Below are 22371 nucleotides of genomic sequence, written 5' to 3' on the forward strand. Positions count from 1 at the left end.
GATTGGTGAATGACTATTACAGCACATAATTATTATTTTTCTACAGAAGCAGATCCTTATGGACCATTTGGAACATAATGTCTTTGTTGTTAGTAGTTTCAGAGCCAGAACTAGAACATGGCTTTTGATCCTAAATCTTGTGACCAAATGTAATTGTAGGATTGTATCATTGTCTAAAACCCTTTAGTTATTCAAACAAACAACAAATTCTACACTGGTCAGCATGCAATCGTAACTCTTATTTTGATGACAGGTGCATTGTGTGAGCTTTCAAACCCTGATAACATTCAGCCCTCTGTTTAAATCTATTGTTGAGAAAATGAGTTATACCTCAGCACTGATTGTATGTGGGCGATGTCCTCTAAAGGAAAGCTTGTACAAATGCAAACATTTCAAATATGAAAATCTTCTACATACAAATACTCATTTACTATAAATATGTTGTAAATAAAAATGATAGAAATATTCCTTTTGCACAAGTCTGAAACAGCACTAGGATGAATAATTCAAAAGATGTATCTAAAGTTTAAAGTTAAAAATAAAACTTGCATTATTAGAAAATCAAAGATGGCCAAGAAGCAGCCCACAACTTTTCTGAGACCCTCTGCTTTCCCAAGAACTTCTATGCTTTTATTGCACATATTATTTTTAAAATGTAAACAGCAATGGATAGCACTGAAAATAAAGGAAGCACTTGATTCATCAGCAAAGAACACAAGGGTCTGGCCATCTGAATCTTGACCAGTTATAGATAACAGCGCTCTGGTTACTGAGGGGCATTAGGAAAGCACCAGTGACACTACAACAGTATCACTGTGGCACGCAGTGGTAAACAGCACTTGCGTTGGGATTGGGGTAGGATGGGGATTAATAGAAGACATTTCACAGAAATAAAAAGAGCAGCAGCGTTCAAACACATCATGCCACCAATAGTTTCAATATCCATAAAAAAAAAAAATTGTTAAAACAAGATTTTGACGGTAGTGGAGAAGGGGCCTTATGTCCTGCATATAGTAGTTAGCTTACGCCACTGAGATCACCACCATTGTCCCAAGCCAAAAAGGAGCACATCATCTATGCCAAGGCATCTGCAGCAGTTATCAGCCTTGGTACTCTATCTGTCCTTTCCAAGACAGAAACAGGACTATTGTGGCACCTGTGCTGCTATCAATCAGTTCCTGCATTTGCTTCCTCATCCTGGATTCACCATACACACCTACAACACCATTCAGTAAGGAGCAAAAAACTGGTTTCCTCAACCTCCATTTCATCGAACAGATATTGGAATGGAGTACTGACTTTCTTTCTGAATAATCCTTGCCTTAATTCACTTATAATGTGAAGTTCAGGAGCTGCCTCATAGTTTCCAGATAAAATGGGGCTGATTTTTTGCATTTTACCCATTACCGTTATATCTAGTGGGCACTATCAATCATTTGCTCAGCTAAAACTATAAAGAAGGGTGCGTATAAGCCTGGGTACACACCTGAACAATATCGGCCCAATTTGGCTCAATCGGACAACAAATCGGGCATATCGTGCAGTGTGTATACCCGATTTGTGCGCTCCCGCGGTCGCATGCAATATCGTGTGTTTGGCAGTGCTGCACAGCCAATCACAATATCGTATGCGAGGCTATACATATAAACGAAGGACGGAACAATGATCGCTTCGTTAATCATTAAATCTTTTAAGTGTGTACCAGCAATCATGTGATGTCCAGGGTGAAGGCAAATCACCCTGAACATCGGCACGATTGACTGTCGTTTAGGTGTGTACCCACCCTTAGTGTGGGGTATAACGTTCTAAGGTGCACAAACTTCAACCAGGGGCAAAATTTAATAACCTGCAAGCCAGCACAGCTGCGGGAATACACGCGAGTATGTCCATATTTTTAAAACAGCAAGCATGTTAAAAGCTAAACCAGCTTGGTTTATTTTTTAATATACTTGGTGCTTTAAAAACACGGGCATACTCACGTGTATTCCCGCAGCTGTGCCGGCTCGCAGGCTATTACATTTAGCTCTGTTTGTGTTATTGAACCCAATGTGCAAAAGTTACAGATTACAATGAAATCATTAACATATGTATAGATTATAGATGTGCATGCAAGAGGTGTACCTACACTTTTCCATATTGCATGTTCAGAAAATAAAAACATAGAATTTTGTTGGCAGAAAAGGATCTACAACCTCAGCTCGTCTGCTCTTACTATAAGAAGCTGTACCTTATCTTACCTTTCAGACCATATGCCTCCTAATTTAAAGTGATTCTTTTCATTTTAGAAATGATTATGTTTTTTATTAATGCTTTCTAAACCATGAGTCTGATTCAGGGTTGTATATAAGCCTGATGGTTTACGCACAACTCTAATATTTAATATACTGCATATGTGGAGGTTGCAGTGGTGGGTACACATTATATAGATATATGTGCAGATCGAGTGATCTGCAGATGATGGTTGTTCGTACACACTGAACAAATCATGATCTGTGTCTGCCCGAAGGTCCCGGCGGCCAGAGGGCGTGTCCCAGCAGGCGGGGGCGTGTCCCGCCGCCCTCCTCGCGGCTGCCACTGTGTGTAAACGGGCGCTCTGCAGACCGCCCGTACACACCTGCCGATGGACAGATATGTCTGCAGACATATCTGTCCATCGACTGTGCAGCACAGCCAATGCGATATGTCAGTGAACGCCAACATATTGCGGGTGCACACTGCCCGACGGGCAGCAGATACATTGGCCGATCAATTGATCAGCCAATGTATCTGTCAGTGTGTACCCAGCTTTAGAGTCCACAGATGCAGCTGCTGTGTATCTCACCGACAACTCTGAATCAGGATTACTAATAAAATTGTTTATATCTCTGAATTTTGCACCTTCTCACCTGTAAGATGCACATGTTCAGCTCCTCAAGCATTTTCTGATCTGTTTTGTTATGAGGCCCATGTACTATTTTAGTAGCTCTTCTCTGATTTATTTCTAATTTATTAACATTTTATTGGAGCTATGTCCTCACAGTACTCAAGATGAGGTCTTACCAGTGACATTTTCCAACCTCCTGTTACTAACAAGTCTTCCCCATACAACTCACTCTACTGGCTTATCCCACTGTGTAACTACATTGCTTGCTTACCTTAATATCGGGTGTGGTACAAAATGTCGACATGGATGTTATGTTGCCATGTCAAATGTCGACATTGTGACATTTGACAGATGGCATATCAACATAATGTTTTCAGGTGCTTGTAGCACTAAATCAAACCACAGTCTAACCCTAGCACTAAAATGGAATGACGACATTCTGAAAGTCGACATAATGACTGAATACCTTAATATCATGTGAATACTAACTGAAAGGTCCCCTTCCTCTATTTTTATTTACACTACATCATTCGTTCTGTTTTTGAAATGCTGTGTCCATATACTTTTACTGCATTACAAGTATGATTTTCTTTTTATGGCTTTGTTTTACCCTTACTGGGGTATCAAGCTTGTTACAAATCTTTGCATTGCAAAAAAAGTTGTATATCTTCTTGTAGACACCAGTAAGATCACTTAACACAAGAAACTAATGGCTTCAAAGAGGAAAGTCCAGCTTTCAAATACTAAGCTACGCCTTAACCCAGAAGTTCCCATAATCAGTCCTCAAGACATCCTAACAGCCCAGGTTTCAAGGATAACCATGCTTGGGCACAGGTGACAATTAGTACCTCAGCAAATTTGATTTAACCATCTGTGCTCAACCATGGATATCCTTAAAACCTGGACTGTTAGGGTGCCTTAAGGACTGAGTTTGGGAACTTCTGCCTTAACCTATCAGTAATTCCTGACTTCACTGACTCTCTAGGTAAGGAGTACACAACCTCTGTAGGATAATATGACACATTTCTGCTCATTTAATAATTATTTGCTTAATTAAATAAACTGGAAAACATAAATCACTGGTTGTGGTATGTGTAAAAATGTGGGCTCTTTCCGAATGATTCATTATTTTAAACCTCAAAAACATGTTTAACTCATTAAGCCATTATGAATTACATAAAGATAACAGTTTTTCAGCTTAGAATTTCCTCTGTTAGAGACATCAATAAGAAATGGAAATTAAGGGAACCATTGAAGTTAAAGCAAGATCTGGAAGACCAAGAAATATCTCTGATAGAAATGCTCATAAACAACTTGTATCTGCAAAAGGAGAACATTTGGCACTGTAGTAACTGTCTATAGTACAGGGCTACACATAAACCATATGGAAGAGATGTCAGAAGGAAACATTTCTTATGACATCACCAAAATACGGAGGTAAAACAGAAATTTTGCCCAGGTGCTGAATGGTATATTGTACATACCATGATGTACCGCAAGGGGGGAAATGCAAACATATTACTAAACAGTGCAAAACATATGCTTTTATATTCTGCACATACAACTGGCTGAGTGCTGGAAATAATGCAGCCACTAAGTCCCATGACTTTTCTGAGTTATACAACAGCTAAATGGAGGTGAAATGTGTAATACACTGGGACAGAAAGGTTAAAATCAATGAAGGAGGAGGAACAAAATGCCATATCAGGACTTTCTATGACCGGACATTTTCACATTTGGAAATTTAATGCACAACAAAAATAAATGTGAAATTCTTTGAAGCAGTAAGATATATATATATGTGTTGTTTCTTGCTTCCTACATTTTTTGGAAGATTAATCTTTTGTGAAATCAACACATACTGAAGCCTTTGTACAAAAGCAAAAAATAAACCTATAAAACATTTCCATTTTGACAAAATGCAGACTTACCGGTTTTGGCATGGTTGGTTCTTTAAGTCTTTTGCCACAAGATAAAAATTATGTTCCAGGACCAATCTTATCGTACACCCTAAAATGTAAAGAACTAAATTAAAATAAAGTATTTCAAATGGGAAATACAGAACCCTAAAGCATGTGCCCTCTCTGGTCTTAAAGAATGGAGTCTGGAAAACATCTAATTTAAGGTTTTGTACTAAGGTATATGATTCATAAGTAAAACAAGCAGTTCCAAGCACTGTAACTATGAAGAAAGAGGCCTCACCCTGTGGCAGAAAGTCCAATTGCAACCTTTAAAAGGTCATTTACACCACACCCATAAAACTAAACACATTAGAGTTTTCTATATGTTATGCCTTCCAACCTTATGCATTGCTCATCCGATCCAGTATCTGCTAAACACCACAAGCCCTGGCTTTCTATATAGGCTGACAAAATTAATACAACACAAATATAATTGCACTAAATATGTTGCTGTCTATTCATAAAAATCAACTGAAAGCTTTTTTTGTTCTAAAATTTGTTTACAAACATATTTTAGTGTTGTTTCAAAGAACAGCTACAATATATTGTTGAATCAATTAAGGGGCATATGTATCAAAGCTTGATGTGAGATAAAACTGTGAGATATATATCATCAACCAATCAGCTTCTAGCTTACATTTTGCAAGCTGTGTTTAAGAAATGATAGTTTGGAACTGATTGGTTGGTGATATATATCTCACATCAAACTTTGATACATAAGCCCCTAAAATATATGTTATTGCTGTGTATATTACAAATACACAAATATAATACTGAAAATAGGTGAATGAACCCAATCCCTAGAGCTCACAGTGAGGCAATGATCTTCACAGGGTGCTGGGAATAAACATTGCTTTAATAGTGACACTGAACGTCCTAGCAGCCCCACCTCTACCTGCTTGGCTTAGTAACTTGTTCTGCCACTTCCAAAGTTTGCACTCAGGGCTATTTACACCAGGTTTCCTGCAGTACTGAAATGCCTGCAGTGAAAAGTGATTTACCATAGGTTTTACTTGCTGCAATGTAAGCAGCACGCCGTCAGACAGACCATCCCTTCTCATTACGGCACCTGTCCTGCAGCAGGAGAGCTGCTGACTACACCCGTACCCTGCACAATCTCACAGCAGAGCAGGAAATCAGCTGTACTGTCACTGCAACAACCTGCAGGAAATCTTCCTATACTGCAGAAGCCGAAACCCCTATTGCCATAATAGCGCTGTGTGACAGGTCCCTAGTGACAGGGGAGCAATTCATACATACACTCCTCTATTATAATAATCGTGCCCTGTAATAAACACTCCGGTTGTGCAGGTAAAAACATGTTTACAGCAACTACAACATCACTACACCAACATCATCTCATTCCACCAAGCACTTCTATTCATGTGCTTTCGGCATTACACACTAAGAGCTCACAAAGGAAACTGAAACAGTGATTGCACTTTATTTCTGGATCTCTCACTGGGATGATTAGTGGGAGGGGAGGTGTGCGGGGCTGTGCTGTGCCCTCTCCTGCAGCTGGTACTAAGATGCACAACAAGCACCTAATCCTGCTGACACCTGTTGTCAGAACAGTTCTCGTTAATTAGACTAGACGAGACGAATATGCCATAAGGGAGACTAGAGACATCAGCCATGCAAATCTGTTACTCACCCTTCAAGCTGCCAGTCACTGCCCGAGGTGCCCTCTCTGTACTGAGCCTTCCCCGGGTGCTGCACTGCTCCCCACTGGCTGCAATATGGCTGACTTGCCAACTTAGCCTAACAGGTCCCTCCCTCCACTCCCTCTGTTGGGACCTGTTGTGAAAGAGTCACACACGTTACTGTACCTGCCTCTCCCTCCACTCCCACACTACGCCACCAAGAGACAGGCATCACAGAGGTTTTGTGGATATATAAAGTTAGGATGTTGTGTGCGGAATATGCTGCCACTACATAAATAAATATTAATGTATAATAAAGAAATGTATTGTTTCTGGTCTCTGTTGACTCTTTAGTTTACAACATGATTTCTGAATAACGACCTTCTAATTTCCAACAATTCATTTAAAACAGAAAACAAATTGCCACAGATTATCCCAGGTACAGCATGGCTGTCATTGTTATGTGTTTGTTTGTTTTAATTACAGTAAAAATAATTTCATAATAAAACTGATTTGGTACATAAAGAGGCATGAAGCTACTATTACAGCTAAGTGACAGTTCTAATAATACTAGTTACTGGATTTTAGGGCTCATTTTGGGGTCTATTCATGAAGCAGTGAAGTGTCCTGTTTGCTTTGTGTGATTCATAGAGCAGGATACCGCTGGAGAAGCTTATTACATTAGTATGGTGAGTGCGATTCATAAAGGAACGGAATGTTCAGCTTTCGGTTCCTCTGTTATAGTAGCACCGCATTCGCCATCTCAGGATGGCGTTAGCAGAGCTGTAAGGGGAGCAGAGCAGCGAAGACTGCTGTCTTCCCACCTTCTCCCTGTTCTCTCCGCCCCCTTATGTGCCAGCAGTACTGACTGCTGGCTTGCAGCTGCCCTGCTGACCCAGTGTCCATCACAAATCCTATCCCTGCCGTGACTATTGTAATGTCACCTGGCATGTGCATATGCCAGGTCACCTCCATCCGGATTGCCCGCGGCCTCTGCGTCCCCCAGTTTTTCCCCTGCAGCCGCTAAGTCGACCCAAGTTGTGCATAGTCCAGGTCACCTCCATCGTAACTGCCCGCTGCACCCACGGCTCCCCGTACCTTCACCTGCCGCCACCGTAATGACCCGCACAGACGTTGGCACATCCACAGAAGAAAGAAAACCCAGAGATGCAGAAAAGAAAAAGGGAAGACCGGATCGCAGGACCTGGATTTAACGCTTCGCTTCAGGAAACAGGTAAGTGTACATGAATTGCTACTTATCAAAACTATAGATCGCATCGAAGTGATGCGATCTATAGTCATAAGAAGCAATTCTATAAAAGACATCTTCATGAACAGACACATTTAATTCTTAGCGATGGAAGCGAGTTGACGGCGTTTTACTAGTGACCATCAAAATCGCAGATTCTTCTTTGCCCCCCATAGGAAAATCTGCAATGTTGCCGTACTGTAATTCATGGCAATGTGCGCATCCACACACTTTGCTGAGAATTTCATTGCCCTGTTAAAGTAGGGTGTCTAATCTGAGTAGATCTGTTCCTACATAACACTTTATTTTTATAACACTAATTTTTTAGACAAACACAAAACAAAAAAGAAATCTTCCTGTTTTCACAGCAGCTATATATAAACCAGTTATCTTCAATATAATTTTTTCGGTATATGATCGCCCATTTTTGTTAGCAACACTGTTTTTGATCATTGTTATTATACACTCCAGATGTATACCTGATTCTATAATGATTGCTTATTCTTATCTGAATATTTGTGTTGTTATTGTATCTTGCACTTTAAATTATAAATAAACCATTTAAAAAGAATAAATAAATCTTCCAAGTATATTGTTTATTGTCTATCATTAAAACTTTATAACCAAAAAGTGAAAAATATCTTGTCATCATTTAATACTGCAGTCTGAATTGACAAAATTAAAATGTCAGCACATACACCAAGAGCAAACAGCTGTGTTAGACTGTCATAGGGCTTGATTCAGCAGTGAACGCAAGTGCACTGCTGAACGCAGATTTCCGATTATCAAGAATCTGCATGTGCGCAGGACCCATTCTGCGAGTGTGCAGAATGGGTCCTGCTCAATTGCACGCAAACCCTTGAATGCCTCTGCCTGATTGACAGGCAGAGGCATTTAAGGGGCAGAAGCGGCCGGCGCTCCTGGAAATTGGGCGTCAGCCCCGTTTTCCAGGACTGGCCAGCTCAGAGACTGCATGGACATACGCAGTCTTCTGGGCTCGCAAGCCGTCCAGCCTGAGTAAGCTGAGGCTTACTCAACTGTCCGGCGCTGTCCACCATCGCGACCATCGACCACCAATGGTCGCGATGGTGATCCCAGCCTGCGACCTCCGTCGCAGTGCTGGGATCGCAAATGCAGCAGGGGGTGTCATGCACCTTCTGCTGCATTTGCATTATTGCAAGGATCGCAATTGCACAGCTGCCTGCGTGCAGCTTTGCAAATGCAATCCTTGCTACATCAGGCCCATAGTCACAGTGCTGGATTTCGCCTAGGGGCTGCCTCCCCTTTTTCTAGTTAAATACATCACTTCCAGTGAACCAGTTGCAGTTCGTGACCTGCCAATCACACACAAGACAGGCAGTCCCAGGGGGAGATGTTTTCTTCCCGTGGGCGCGATTTGCAGATAGCGTGCTTCCAGTGGAAAGTTACTCTCCTGCCTTCCCGTCAGCAGGCTGGGAGTAGGAGGACTGGGATGCAGGGGTGCTGGGACTAGCAGGGAAAAGAACAGCAGATTGGGAGATGAACTCCACGAGTCAGAGGAGCATGTGATGGGCTCCTCCAATCAGAGCTCAGCACAAGCTTCCCTGACCCCTCTGTAGAGGCTCGTGGGAATTACCCAGTAATGCAGTGTGCCCTGGTACTCTGTGTGTAGCTGCCAGCTGGGTCAGTCAAAACAGCCTTGATGACTGCTCGACAAGCAGCTGCACTACAGCCTGTGCCATTCTACAGTGAATGTCGCAGTCACCATAGGCCCCGCCCTCCCGCGATAGAGGGCTTGGCTATGAAGCATTGGGGCCAACCGGGGATCTCCCTGGCTGCCCAGTCCAAGCCTGAGAGCCGACACTGCTCATAGACAATAGTATTTCATACAAAGCTATGAAAATTACATCATCAAGTGAAGATGCACAAGGTTTTAATGTCCATTACAACACACATCAATAGATTTTGACTTTTCTGTATCCAATAACATTATAAACAGTGGCCCTGATTCAGAGCCGTTCGTTAGCAGCAGTACGCTCGTTGCGTTCCGATGTTGAGTAACAGCGCATGCGTCGGTGTTACGCTGCGCATGTGCGTACGGCAGATTGCGAGTTTTTTTGGTCTCGTTCGTCAAATAGCGTACAGGAAGTGACATGTCAAATGTGATTGACAGAACAGGGTGTTTTTGGGCGTTGACGGGGGTGGAGATGGAAAAACGCAGGCGTGGCGAGGCGTTTTTTGGGCGTACATACATTAACAAATGCGAACGTCAAATGTGTTCGTACCAACTCATACGTCACTGGATGATCCTCTTTCCCTTCAAAATGCTCGCACAGCTTAGGGGCTGGATAACTCGACCACAGTGGCGATGGCCTTCTCCTCCGTCCCGGCACTCCACGATGTTGCATTGATTAATCACGGCTTGTCAAAAACTCAATTAGTGTTGGATTGAAAAATGGCTTGGTATGTGTTTGGGAAGCAGTTTTTTTGGATAGCACAAAACCGAACGCAGGTGGAAATCATAGCTGCTAATGTCTGGATTACACAATCAATTAGCGTACATTTGTGGGGGTGTATTTTGGCCGCAATGTGTTCGTTTTTGGACTATTGTAACAATAATGTCATCATGTTTAGGTTTGGTCCCTCATTTTGTGTTTGCAAGGTGATTTTTCCTCCTTAGGTAATGTTTTAAACGTTCCTTAACGAGCACTTTTTTTTCAATGTGTAATTTTTTATTTTGAACGTTGTTGGCTTGTGGGCCCGGATTAAATGTAACCCATTTTTTCAATAATGTCAGAATACAAAGTCGTACATTTGTGGTAAATTTATTGGTATCCACCCAAAAAAAAATACACATATTGAACTCCAACATTTTTGGCAGTGTTCCACAATATTTATTAATTGTGCAAATAATAATTTTTGGGTAAACGTAAATGCAAAAATTAAAAACAATTCACAAGAAAGGAGAGGGAAGTTTTGGCCAGAAAGGAATATGAGGCAAGCACAGAAGGAGTGTGGGAAAAGTAGCCAATGGTGTCACCGTTTTTTCGCCCGTTTGGCTGGGGGAGGGAGGGCGCCAGACCGGGTCCGGGATGTCATCGGGCTGGCCTGTCCAGAGGCAGATGTTGTGGCCTCTGGACTAGGCACAGGGCTAGGCACATTTGGAGGATTGGCTGATGTTGTGCCAGAGGTGGAGGATCCTGATGTTCCGGCAGGAAGGGAGGTCGGCTCCACCATGTGCTGGCGAACGAGCTGCTCCAGGGCAGTGGCGATGCGGATGTTGGCCCTGGTATTTTCCGCCAGGGCCTGACCAATGGTCACGTTGGCTGCAGCATTTTGCTCCAGAGCCTCAGCCACCCGTACCAGACTGGCGTCCATCCTCTGCAGAATCTCCGTATGGAAATCCGATTTAAAATTGAGTTCTGTGAGGAGGGACACTGCCTGCGAGGGGGATTGCCCTGGACTGGCTTCTGCAGGGTCCTCAGCCGGATGTACTGGTTCCTCCCCTGCAGAGCCAGCAGAAATTCTGCGGCCAAGGCTCCCCTCTGGAGCAGACTCATCCGCCTGTGTCTCTGTTGGAAAAATGAGAAAAGACTCACATTAGAATCTACATATTGGCACAATAACATTTCACAGTTGGTGACATCACAACATTTACCTGGGACAACATGAGGAGCCGCAAAGTCTGGCATGTCCGTATCCATGTTGGACACGCCAAACACCTCCACAGGCTGCACACACCCCTGTGCCAGCTCTTCTAAATCAGTCAACTCCAATGACACAGGGGTGGGACCTCCACCTGTCCCCCTTGCATGCCTAGCCCTGTCGGCCATTTTTTGTTTCAGGCGATATTTGAAGTCGCCCCATCTGTGGGTTAAATTGGAAACATTACTTTTTATTTGATTTGGTTTTTGGTTTTATGGTGGTCAAGTGTTTACTTACCGCCGTTTGACATCCCGGGCTAGACGGACATAATCACCCACCCTATTGACATCCACGGCTACCTCTTCCCACATTCTCCACTTCTGGCTAGCACTCATATTCCTGTCTGCCTGTGGCAGGATGTCCACACATTTCTGAATCAAAACCTCCATCTCCTTTCTTGTGAATTGTGGCTGCCTTTTCTTTTTGGAAGCTTTGGCCGGAATACTGGGCCCAGAAGCCTCTTCCATGTCATCCTCCTCACCTATGTGTGTTATTTTGGAGAATTGTCAACTTCACAACTTGCACAATATTATGTTTCAAATTAATCATTGAGTCAAAATGCATGAAATACTTACCGCCTGACTGTTGTCCATTGTTTCCCTGGTCTGTAGCCATGTGTGATGTTCAAACTAGAAATACACCAGAATTGTGTTTTTGTCTCGTGACGTATTTATACATGCGTCCTTATTTTGCGGCCGCATCATTGATTGTGCGTTCCTCTGATCCTTCCTTAATTTGTGCGGGAAACGAAACACTATTTATGGCTTGGGGCATCTCGACTCGAGGTGGCGTTTATTGAATGTTGGAGGTTACGTTGGTTGGAGTTGATTGTTGGCTGGTGTCGGAGATTGCGTTTTTTGAGGTTTTTTTTTTGTTTTTTGTTTTTATTTGTTTTCCGTTCGTTTTTTTCCATTTTGAATTTTTTGGTCGTTTCCAGTTTTGGTAAGTTTGGGGAAGTCTAACTTTGGGTCAATTTGTCTCTCATTCTGGTGTCGATTTTTCAAATAAGTTTTTCCCGTCATTTCATCTCTCTTAGGTTTTATTTTGGCTCTGCCCCAAAGACATTTTGGTCCGGTTTCTTATATATTATCTCTTGGTAAGTTCATTTGTTAAACTGTTTAGGAAATGTTCTTGTTTGTCTGTACGCAACTTTGGTTGGCCTTCCACATGTAACGTTGTTTTTAGCAAATTCGAACTCTGTGGTTTTTTTTACATTATTTATGCGGCGTTATTGTGCCATGTATTTGCGAACTAATTAGCGCATTTTTACTACTTCCTATTGTGCCTTGTATTTGCGAACTAATTAGCGCATTTTTACTACTTCCTATTGTGCCTTGTATTTGCGAACGAATTAGCGCATTTTTACTACTTCCTATTGTGCCTTGTATTTGCGAACTAATTAGCGCATTTTTACTACTTCCTATTGTGCCTTGTATTTGCAAACTAATTAGCGCATTTTTACTACTTCCTATTGTGCCTTGTATTTGCGAACTAATTAGCACTTTGTGACATGTTTATTCATCCCTTAAAATTGTTTTTTTTTTTCGGGAGCATTGGTTGCTTACATTTGGCCTCAATTTGACGTAGTGTGCGCAACGTCGTTTTGCTCTTTGCCCAAATGTGTGTGTGTCCCCTTTTATGTTTTGTCTTGCTTAAATTTGTTATAATGACATGGCCAGCATAAAATGATGTATATTTTTGATGTGATTATTTGCAGTTACAACATATCATGACAATACCCCGGCATGTAAGCATCAATGGATGGTATTTTCAAGCAAAGTTACATGTATTTTTAATGGGTGGGGTAAAAAGCCTGACATTCCAATGTTGTCATTTCAGGTTGATATGGGTCGGATTGTTCTGGCCCTGCTCCCGGAAGCCGACCAACCTCAATCTCGTCCCAGGCGTAGGCATCGTAGGCGTGCAAGGCCCCAGATATTTCGAACACGTGTCACCCTTTTTGGAATGCCAGATGATGAGGTTTTAAGACGATACCGTCTTCCTCCAAAAATCATCATAGACACTCTCTCATTAATAGAGAGTGATCTTGAGCGGCAAATTGACAGTCCTACAGCAATTCCACCACTTACGCAATTTATGGCGGTGTTACATTTCTGTGCCTCAGGATCGTTCCAAACAACGGTGGGAATAGTGGCGGGCATCTCACAATCCTCCTTTTCCCGGATCCTGAGGGCAGTGATGGAGGCACTTTTCAAGCACCTCCATCATTTTATTCAAATGCCTTTGGATATGGGTGCCCTTAGTGTGGCCAAGGCCAATTTTTACCAAATAGCTGGCTTCCCACACATCATAGGGGTTGTGGATGGTACTCACATACCACTTCAGCCTCCAGCACGGCTGGAGGCAATATTTAGAAACCGGAAACACTATCACTCCCTCAATGTAATGGTGGTATGTGATGCCTCCCTCCAGATCCTGTCCCTGAATGCAAAATTACCAGGAAGTGCACATGACTCCTTCGTCATCAGGCAATCAGGGATATGGCACAAATTAAACAACCTACAAGCTGGTGATGCATGGCTTCTGGGTAAGTGGAGACCTTTAGTACATTACAATGTTAAGCTTCGTACAGAGTGAGCCTGATGTTGACTATTCGTTTTCACAGGAGACAGTGGCTACCCTTGCACGCCCTGGCTGCTCACTCCTTATTTGGCTCCCACACCAGGGCCACAAAGTGAGTATAATTCTGCACTTACAGCCACCAGGCAAGTGGTGGAGTGCTGTATCGGCCTTTTAAAAGGCCGATTCAGATGCCTCCACCGCTCTGGTGGCGAACTCATGTATTTGCCGGATATGGTTTCGAAAATTGTGGTCCTGTGTGGGATATTTCACAACATTGCCATAAGGAGTGGGGTCCCAATGCAGCCAGAGGATGCCTTACTTGAGGATGGCCCCCCCGAGGTTGGTCAGAGGTCAGTATGTGGGGGGGCCATACGCGATGATGTGGTGGCCAGATTTTTTAGGTAATTATTTGAAAAAAAACAGTGTTGATACCTAATGTGGTTGGGTTTGTTTGAGAACATCTAATTTTTGCCTAATTTTTTTCTACATCTTCTGTTTTTTTACATAATCTTTGGCACTCCAATGATGACTACTTCCTGCTACCCTTACAAAACCTGTATGTGGACATTTTGGGGATATATTCTGGAACCCTTATTGCAACGCCATATATGTGGAATCATGTTGGCATGGTCCTTCGTCAACCAGTTCTTGATTTTTTTTTTTGTGATGTGGTTTTTTTGGTATGTGTTGTATTTGAGATTATCACTGTGTGTTTTGTTTGTGAGTGACCACTTTGATTTTTCAGTTATGTTGATAATAAATGTTTTGAGAGTGAAATGTTGTCCCTTTTTTGGAACGTTACCACCAAGTGTAACCAGGTTCACACACGTTACATTTGACTAAGGGGTAATCCAGTACTGACGCCATTTGAGCAAAAATGTTTTCTTTATTCAGGGTCCAGACCAACACCAAAAGGAAGCCTGTACAATCATTTTGCTTCGTAAGATTGCCCTAAGCTGCTTGCACACCAACTAGGAACCTGTAAAATGTAGAAATATCTAATTGTGACTACACCAAAAAAGGGAAATCAGATTGGTTCTGTTAGGTGTTTCTTGTGGCTGTTTGACATAAAAATACAACACACACTCTTATTGTCAAAAATTTGAAATCCTTGCAGGAACACTCTACTTATGTCAGGGTAAACAATATGTGCTTTTGAAAAAACGAATGAGCCAGAACGTAACTTCACAAAAAACAATTTATTTACAGAATGGGCCAAAAATAAAAAACTACTCCCTAAGGAGGACCGACATACGGTCAAGGACCACCAGCACCCCGATGATATTGGTGTGCATCTGGGCCACACAGGCGGATAAATCGGCCGGACGCCTCTGTTCCTCTGTGGGTGAGAAAAGTGTGGGGATTAATACAACAATAGTGAAACCACATTAAAAAAAATAAAAAAACCAAACTCCACAAAAAACATTTTAAAAAAACTGCATTAAAACTCATCAAACTAAAATGGTGTAGGGCAAAAATACAAGGCCTATGTCCAAATTCCGACAGGTGTGCTATGTGTATGTTGAAAACAGCAGTAACAGGTTACGGCAATCGCCCAAAACCACAAAAGTTTTGAAAATAAACCCCCCCCAAAAAAAAAGCCATGATTACATACAAAGAGTTTGTGACGATAAAAAACCGCAAAAAAAAACATACCGGAAGACCCAACGCCAGCTACAGAAGGCCCTCCATCGTCCTCCTCGGAGGTGGGTCCATTCCCCAAAGATCGAGGCGGGGTAATGACCGACTCCGGGGAGGGGGTCATTCTAAGAGGGGTGGTTGGAGGAGAGGGGGAATTGGGACGGAGGGGAAGGAGGCCAGAAAAATCAGGCTGAGGGTGTAGGAAGGCTGGGGAGGAGTGGGGAATAGGGGAAGGAGTGGAGTTGGAGTGTTGGCTGGGGGTTGGGGAGAGTGGCCGTGATCGTCGTCTGGCCGGACGCTGACGGCGTAGTCTTCGCTGGGCACCTAAAAGATGGGAAACAAATTGTGGTTAGTTCCCACACAAATCCGCGCCCAAAAACAATTTCAAATGCACCCCCAAAAACAAAAAAAAAATGATATGAGGAGAATGAATAAATATGAAATACAGGGAAAATAGGGCCATGCAGATATGAGGAGAATGAATAAATATGAAATACAGGGAAAACAGGGCCATGCAGATATGAGGAGAATGAATAAATATGAAATACAGGGAAAACATGGCCATGCAGATATGAGGAGAATGAATAAATATGAAATACAGGGAAAACATGGCCATGCAGATATGAGGAGAATGAATAAATATGAAATACAGGGAAAACAGGGCCATACAGATATGAGGAGAATGAATAAATATGAAATACAGGGAAAACAGGGCCATGCAGATATGAGGAGAATGAATAAATATGAAATACAGGGAAAACAGGGCCATGCAGATATGAGGAGAATGAATAAATATGAAATACAGGGAAAACAGGGCCATGCAGATATGAGGAGAATGAATAAATATGAAATACAGGGAAAACAGGGCCATGCAGATATGAGGAGAATGAATAAATATGAAATACAGGGAAAACAGGGCCATGCAGTTAGGGCCACAAAGACAAACATGAAAACCACAATCCATTAAACTTACTTTCAGCGATCTGCATGCGAAAGCATGCCAGCAAGCGGGGCGTCCGCCGTTGCAGGTCCGACCACCTGCGCTCCAGCTGCCCAATATGGCGGCGTGAGCCGAAGGAGCGCAGGCGGGCCCGAACCTCCGCATATGCGGATCGCTTCTCGCGGTTGGTGATGGGTGGAGGCTGGCTGGTGATCCGCCTATCCATCACCTCCGTAAGCACCAGCAGCTCGCGCCTGGTGAATGCGGAGGCTCTCATGATGGCAATGGAGTTTTTCATACAAATCATTTTTGATAAAGTGCTCCCAAATTTTATGATTGGCTAATGTATTTAGGAAATTAACAGGAGCAATTCTATTGGTTAGTGTATGAGTCATGTGTTCGACAGGGCCAGAAATCTGTGGAGACTTATGATAGGCTTGATGCAGTGACATGCGTAAGCAAATTTACATAAAGAAATGAACTCCAGGAAATATGCGGGTATAAAAACAAATAGAACAATTATTTAATAGGGGCTAACATGTATTTTGACAATTAAAAGCGAATGTTTAAGCCGTACGTATTCTGCGGGTAAACACAAACACGGACATAAATAAAGTTTATTGCATTGTGTAAAAAAAAAAAAAAAAACAATTAAGCTAATTGATATATTGATTGGAATGTTACGATTGAGGGAGGTAGGCAGAATAAACGAGCAGTTAATCGAAATGTGACAGTCCAACTTCCGGGTAGTACTAGTGCGTGCGTTCCCTTCAAACCACTTTGGGGATGTACGCTCGCTATTTGGCACGCTCGTTAGTTAGAGGAGGGGTCGCCTGAGTTTGGGGAGGATGTTTTGATGTGAACGAAAATACGAGCGTGTGCCTGAATTTAAATATTTCTTTACGTTCGCCCAACGTACGAACGGCCACTTGCGTCCGGGTCTGAATGAGGGCCTGTGTTAGAATGGCAGGCTTGTGTTTTGCTGACCGCCTCCCTGTCACCCACCCATACGATACTTCCTGTCTGTCACTCTGCGATGGGTCTGTGTAGTCACTGCGATCGCAGTCCCGATTGCAGTGGAGTATTTGCACACGCACACTGTGATACATACGCATGCGCAGAACGCAACAATCAGCCGATTGCGTGTGTAGTTTCAATACCAACCCTTGCTGAATCAGGCCCATAATCAGTGTGTGATATTGTGAATGTGATTAGTTGGTACGGTACACAATTTGAATGTGTATTATATGTTAATACACAGGAATAAAATATATGTAGTAGTTTGTCTGAACATTTTAATGTGATCATCAGTGATATAATTGTTATGTCTTAATTCTGGAATAAGATCCATGATAAAACAAAAAACGAAAATGTATTCCTCTAATTTATTTATTATTATTCCTAAATGTCCTCATAAATCTATTAACAGCACAATTGCAGTCATAGCATGCATGCCACCTAATGACCAGTATAGGATCTGTGGGTAAGTGCAGAGCCAGATTATAGGGTGGCATGTGAAGATTCCTTCTCACCTATATCCACTGGTGCAGAAATGAGGGGGTACACTTTACCCAGGACCGAGCTTGTTTGAGGGGCCCAGTGGGGGCCCAGATCAGTTGCACACCAGGCAGGGAGAGAGAGGACATTGCTGTTTCTCAGCGGCATCAGACTCTCTCCCCAGTGCTGGATAGCGCTGGGTCCAGGGAGGCTGCTATACAAGGGGGGGAGCACTGATCGCCTCCTCACCCCCCAGATCTGCCCCTGACTGAGTTGCCCACTGAGCCTCCCTGAACGCAAAGTAACAACGCTTAAAGTATTTTTTTACATTTGTTTTGGGGGTCCTGGCCACACCTCTTCCCCCATCCCCCTCTCCCAGTAGCCAGGCCCGACCTTGCTCCTGCCTATATAATTGACCTGGTGGAGATGATTAGGACAGCCCTTTGGCTGGAAGCAACAGCTTTTCCTTACTGAAAACACAGTGGAGATAAGAGAGGAAGCTGATCACCTTGGCAGGAGCAGTAATGGAAGCTAAATCACTGGGCCACCTTGGACAAAGATAAATTAGGGTACACTGGTTTACCAGAGACTGGGCATTATGGGACTGATACTGAGTCGGACACAGCAGCGATGTCCTATGCAGTGGAGCGATGGTGTTCATACATAGACACGGTACAGATTTGGACACACAAGGCCTGACTCAAGAGTTGTATGTTATGCTAATGTTCATGCAGTTCAGCGATTATTGGCCAACTGCGCATACAGCACTGCCTCAATGAGCGACTATTGACTTGTGAATACAATAGCCCAGAGGATTTACTTGCAAGTGATTGACAGACAGGGGTTGTTTGTGAAATAGATAGGAGTAGAAGTGTCAGTTAACGGATTGGTAAATCTTTTAGCCAACTCTACCTTCCTGAAATTCCCGGCTGCTCCCGAGTCAAGGAGAACTGGCAGATGCTCAGAGCCCAGAGGATGCTTCAGAGTAACATAAATGATACTGGTTTTTGTGGTGACAAGCGCCTCATTGTGCCACGAAAGTTCAGAGGACAGAGGGCATGAGTTGGGAATAAAGCTAGAGCAAGTAACTTTGCACCTGGACAAACCATGTTTGAATGCAAGGCCTGCAAATACATACATTATTTTTGCATGCAGGGTAAATATCAGCTGCTGTTGCATGCAGCCCACAAATGCTGGACAGCTTTATTTTTACACAGCAATTTAGATTTCAGTTTGGACGCACCCCTCATAAATCTACATCTCTGAACATTTTACATCTGCCCCACCTGCAGTGCAGCATGGCTTTACCAAGGTGCACTGTTACTTGCTCTTTCTTACTTTATTCTTGACTCAGAATCAGGCCCGGAGTTCTGAACTCCACTCCGTATTGTCCCACAGTATTAAAACTCTGACATAATCGCAAAATATTGGAAGGTATGAGGTGGTTCTCCCAGCCTCGTCAAATATTCTATGAAATGTGTACATGAAGTTGTCAATATCTGATAGGATAGTATTAGATTCTTCCGCACAGTGGAGATGCCCACGCCAGTTAAAGCTGCAGGGACATTTCCAGGTATAGTTCAAAGGGAATACTACCTTGGTTTAGGTAATTTCTGCAGGTCTTGGGCTTCCAATCATGTTTGGCTTGTGTCCGAAGGTGAAGCCTGGCTGATGAGGTCAAAGAACTAGACGTCACTGATCCAGGAGTCAGAGGTGAGGTTTGTATATTTAAAGATACTTGAACAGAGTCCATAAGTGTAGATAGTTCCTGAAGAAACTTTATTACTTGGCCCTGTTTGGCTTCTTGCCTTTCCAAATGATTTTCCGATATTTGGAAAGAATCCATCCCTGGGATCTGTTCTCCTGCCGATTCCATCAGACCAGAACAAACTGTCGGGTCACTAGGGTTTTGTAGATTTGGACCCTTGGGATTTATTTTGCACTAGGAAAGTAGGTGAAGCTTGAGGCCTTTATTAAGCTCCTTCTCATGTAGATCTGTACAATAGATTGGTGTTTAGACATCTAAGACTGAATGGATGTAGGTATCAGAATACCCTGAGCAGTGGTTTAATCTGAAGGTAACTGAAATGGGTGTCTGTAGCAAGAAGGATACAGTCTTATAGGGGGTGCTGGTCTCCGGACTGCAGTATAGTGGAAGCAGGCCACAGGTGGAAAAGGAACAGAGTGCTTTTAGCATTTGACAGACTGCAGAGGGCGTAGATTCTGAATGTGGCACGTGACTCGAAGCAGGTGGCAGGTGATGTTGAACCTACATACTATAGGACACACTGGGATAGGTGTGGCATGCAGGAACAGTACAAATGGTAGATAACTGGAATGAAATCTGAAAATGCTTGGAGACAGGAAACAGAATCAGAATCAGATGCAGGATGTACTTGGCACTCCAGGTGACTGAAGATGAAACAGATGCACATGGCAATATAGGTGATATTCAGATGCAGAATACACTTGGTAATGCAATTGGCTGGAGACTGAGGACCTCATTCAGAGTCGATCGCTTGCTGCAAGCGATCGCTCTGAATGAGGGCGGCCGCTTACTTTTTTAAGTGCCGCCTCCTGGTCGATCGCTAGGCAGCTCTTGTGATCGACCAGGGTGATGGTTGCGATGGTCAAGACCATCGTGACCATCGGGGCTTGCGACGAGACCCTAAGGTTGGGTCTCATCAACCGAAAGCCCCAGGGAGCTTCCTGCTCTGATCGAGCAGGAAGCTCCCCACTGACATCATTGCTGATGTCAGTGGGGCCGCCCCCAAACGGCAAGCGTTCCATCGGGAATGACCCCCTGAGTCAGATGCAGGATTCACTTATTAATGCAACTATATGGAGACTGAGTCAAATGCAGGAGGCACTTGGTAATGCAATTAGTAGGAACAGAAGCAAGAAGCAACCAAAGCGAGGAGCCAGAATACTGATCTCCAGGAAAGATGTGTTGTTTGTTTTTTAAATAAGAATAGCACCAGGCAGGGTTTAAATGGGATGTAGTTTGGAAGCCGACGGTCTAAATCCCGACCACAGGCTTCCAGACGTTCTAATCCCGGCGTGGTACTAATGACAGGCGTCTAAATCTAGATGCCTGTTATTAACCAGATGCAGGAAGAACGATGCCCAGCATCCCGAACGAAGTGATGACGGGCCCCCGGGCACGGACAGCCGCGGGGGGGAGGGTTAAGTTTAGGGCTTCCGGGGGGGGACTTAGGGTTAGGCACCCCCCTGGGAGGTTAGGGTTAGGCTAGGGGAAGGAGGGGTTAGGGTTAGGCACCCCCGGGGGGAGGTTAGGGTTAGGCACCACCCCGGGGGACTTAGGTTTAGACGGCGGGGAAGGGGGGGTTAGGTTTAGGCACTTAGAGGGGGGATTAGGGTTAGGCACTTGGGGGGGAGTTTATGGTTAGGCACCCCTAAGGGAGGGTTAGGGTTAGGGGGGGAATTAGATTAGCGATACTTACCTTAGGGACGATCAGGATTTTCACCCTTGTCGGGCTGCCGCTGTTGGGATTTAAACCCCCGGACACATGTCCGGCGGTAATACCTACTACGCCTGGTTTAAATAGGGTGCTCATTGCACCTATTGGCCAGGTGGGTCATGTGAGCATGACTGTGCTTGGTTGGTGAATGCAGTCATGTGAATTAAATCCAAGATGGCAGCGTCTATGCTCCACAACCACAGGAACCACCAGGTCTAGATGTGAATGGGCAAGTCCAGCCCTTAGGATTGACAGCCACGACCATGGGGGGGGGGCATGAATGGCCGTGAGATGGCACAGCAGTACACAGTAATGGGGGAATGGATCCTGATGTGTGACAATTAGATTAGCATATGTGTGCACACAGAATAACTTTATGGACGTGCACTAGAATTAGTTGAATTCAGCCGAATGACAAAGACTTGTTAATTATTTTGCAAAGGTCTAAAAGACATTTTCAATGTTTTTCTACCTTCCAGATAAAAAAAATATCATCAATATAACTACCAACACACCAGGTTTGTCACATTGAGTGACTATTCCAAATTGTTAAACACTTCCAGTATGCCATACAAAGGTTTACATAACTTGGTGAAGAAAGAAAGAAAGAAAGAAAGAAAGAAAGAAAGAAAGAAAGAAAGAAAGAAAGAAAAAGAAAGAAAGAGTCTCTATGTCTTTTTGAGACTCAATAATGGTATAAAGTGTGCCACTAACTAACTAAATAATTTTAATTCCAGTTAATTAGTTGAAGTTCCCAGAAAATAGCACCTCTATTTTGTATATAAAATGTGTTCTTAAGAACCAGCAGTTAAAATATCAATAAGACTA

General features: G+C 43.3%; 1 protein-coding gene across 3 annotated transcripts in view; it reads right to left on the minus strand.

The window, feature by feature from the left end:
* Nucleotides 1-6604, minus strand: part of LOC148543120 (ezrin-like) — a 94700-nt gene extending 88096 nt beyond the window's left edge. The window contains exons 1-2 of one of the 3 annotated variants that reach the window (XM_088454390.1): nt 6479-6604; nt 4795-4873 (exon numbers count right to left, since the gene is read on the minus strand). In XM_088454390.1, coding sequence (XP_088310516.1) covers nt 4795-4806 — 12 coding nt within the window. In that variant the 5' untranslated portion in view covers nt 4807-4873; nt 6479-6604. Of the gene's footprint in view, nt 1-4794; nt 4874-5719; nt 5740-5825; nt 5870-6478 lie in introns of those variants that run through there. The other 2 variants (XM_088454399.1, XM_088454416.1) reach the window with 2 other exon arrangements.
* Nucleotides 6605-22371: the final 15767 nt, after the last annotated feature.

This window comes from Taudactylus pleione, unplaced genomic scaffold (genome assembly GCF_031769625.1).
Source record: "Taudactylus pleione unplaced genomic scaffold, aTauple2 ptg000006l, whole genome shotgun sequence".
Classification (NCBI taxonomy): Eukaryota; Metazoa; Chordata; class Amphibia; order Anura; family Myobatrachidae; genus Taudactylus; species Taudactylus pleione.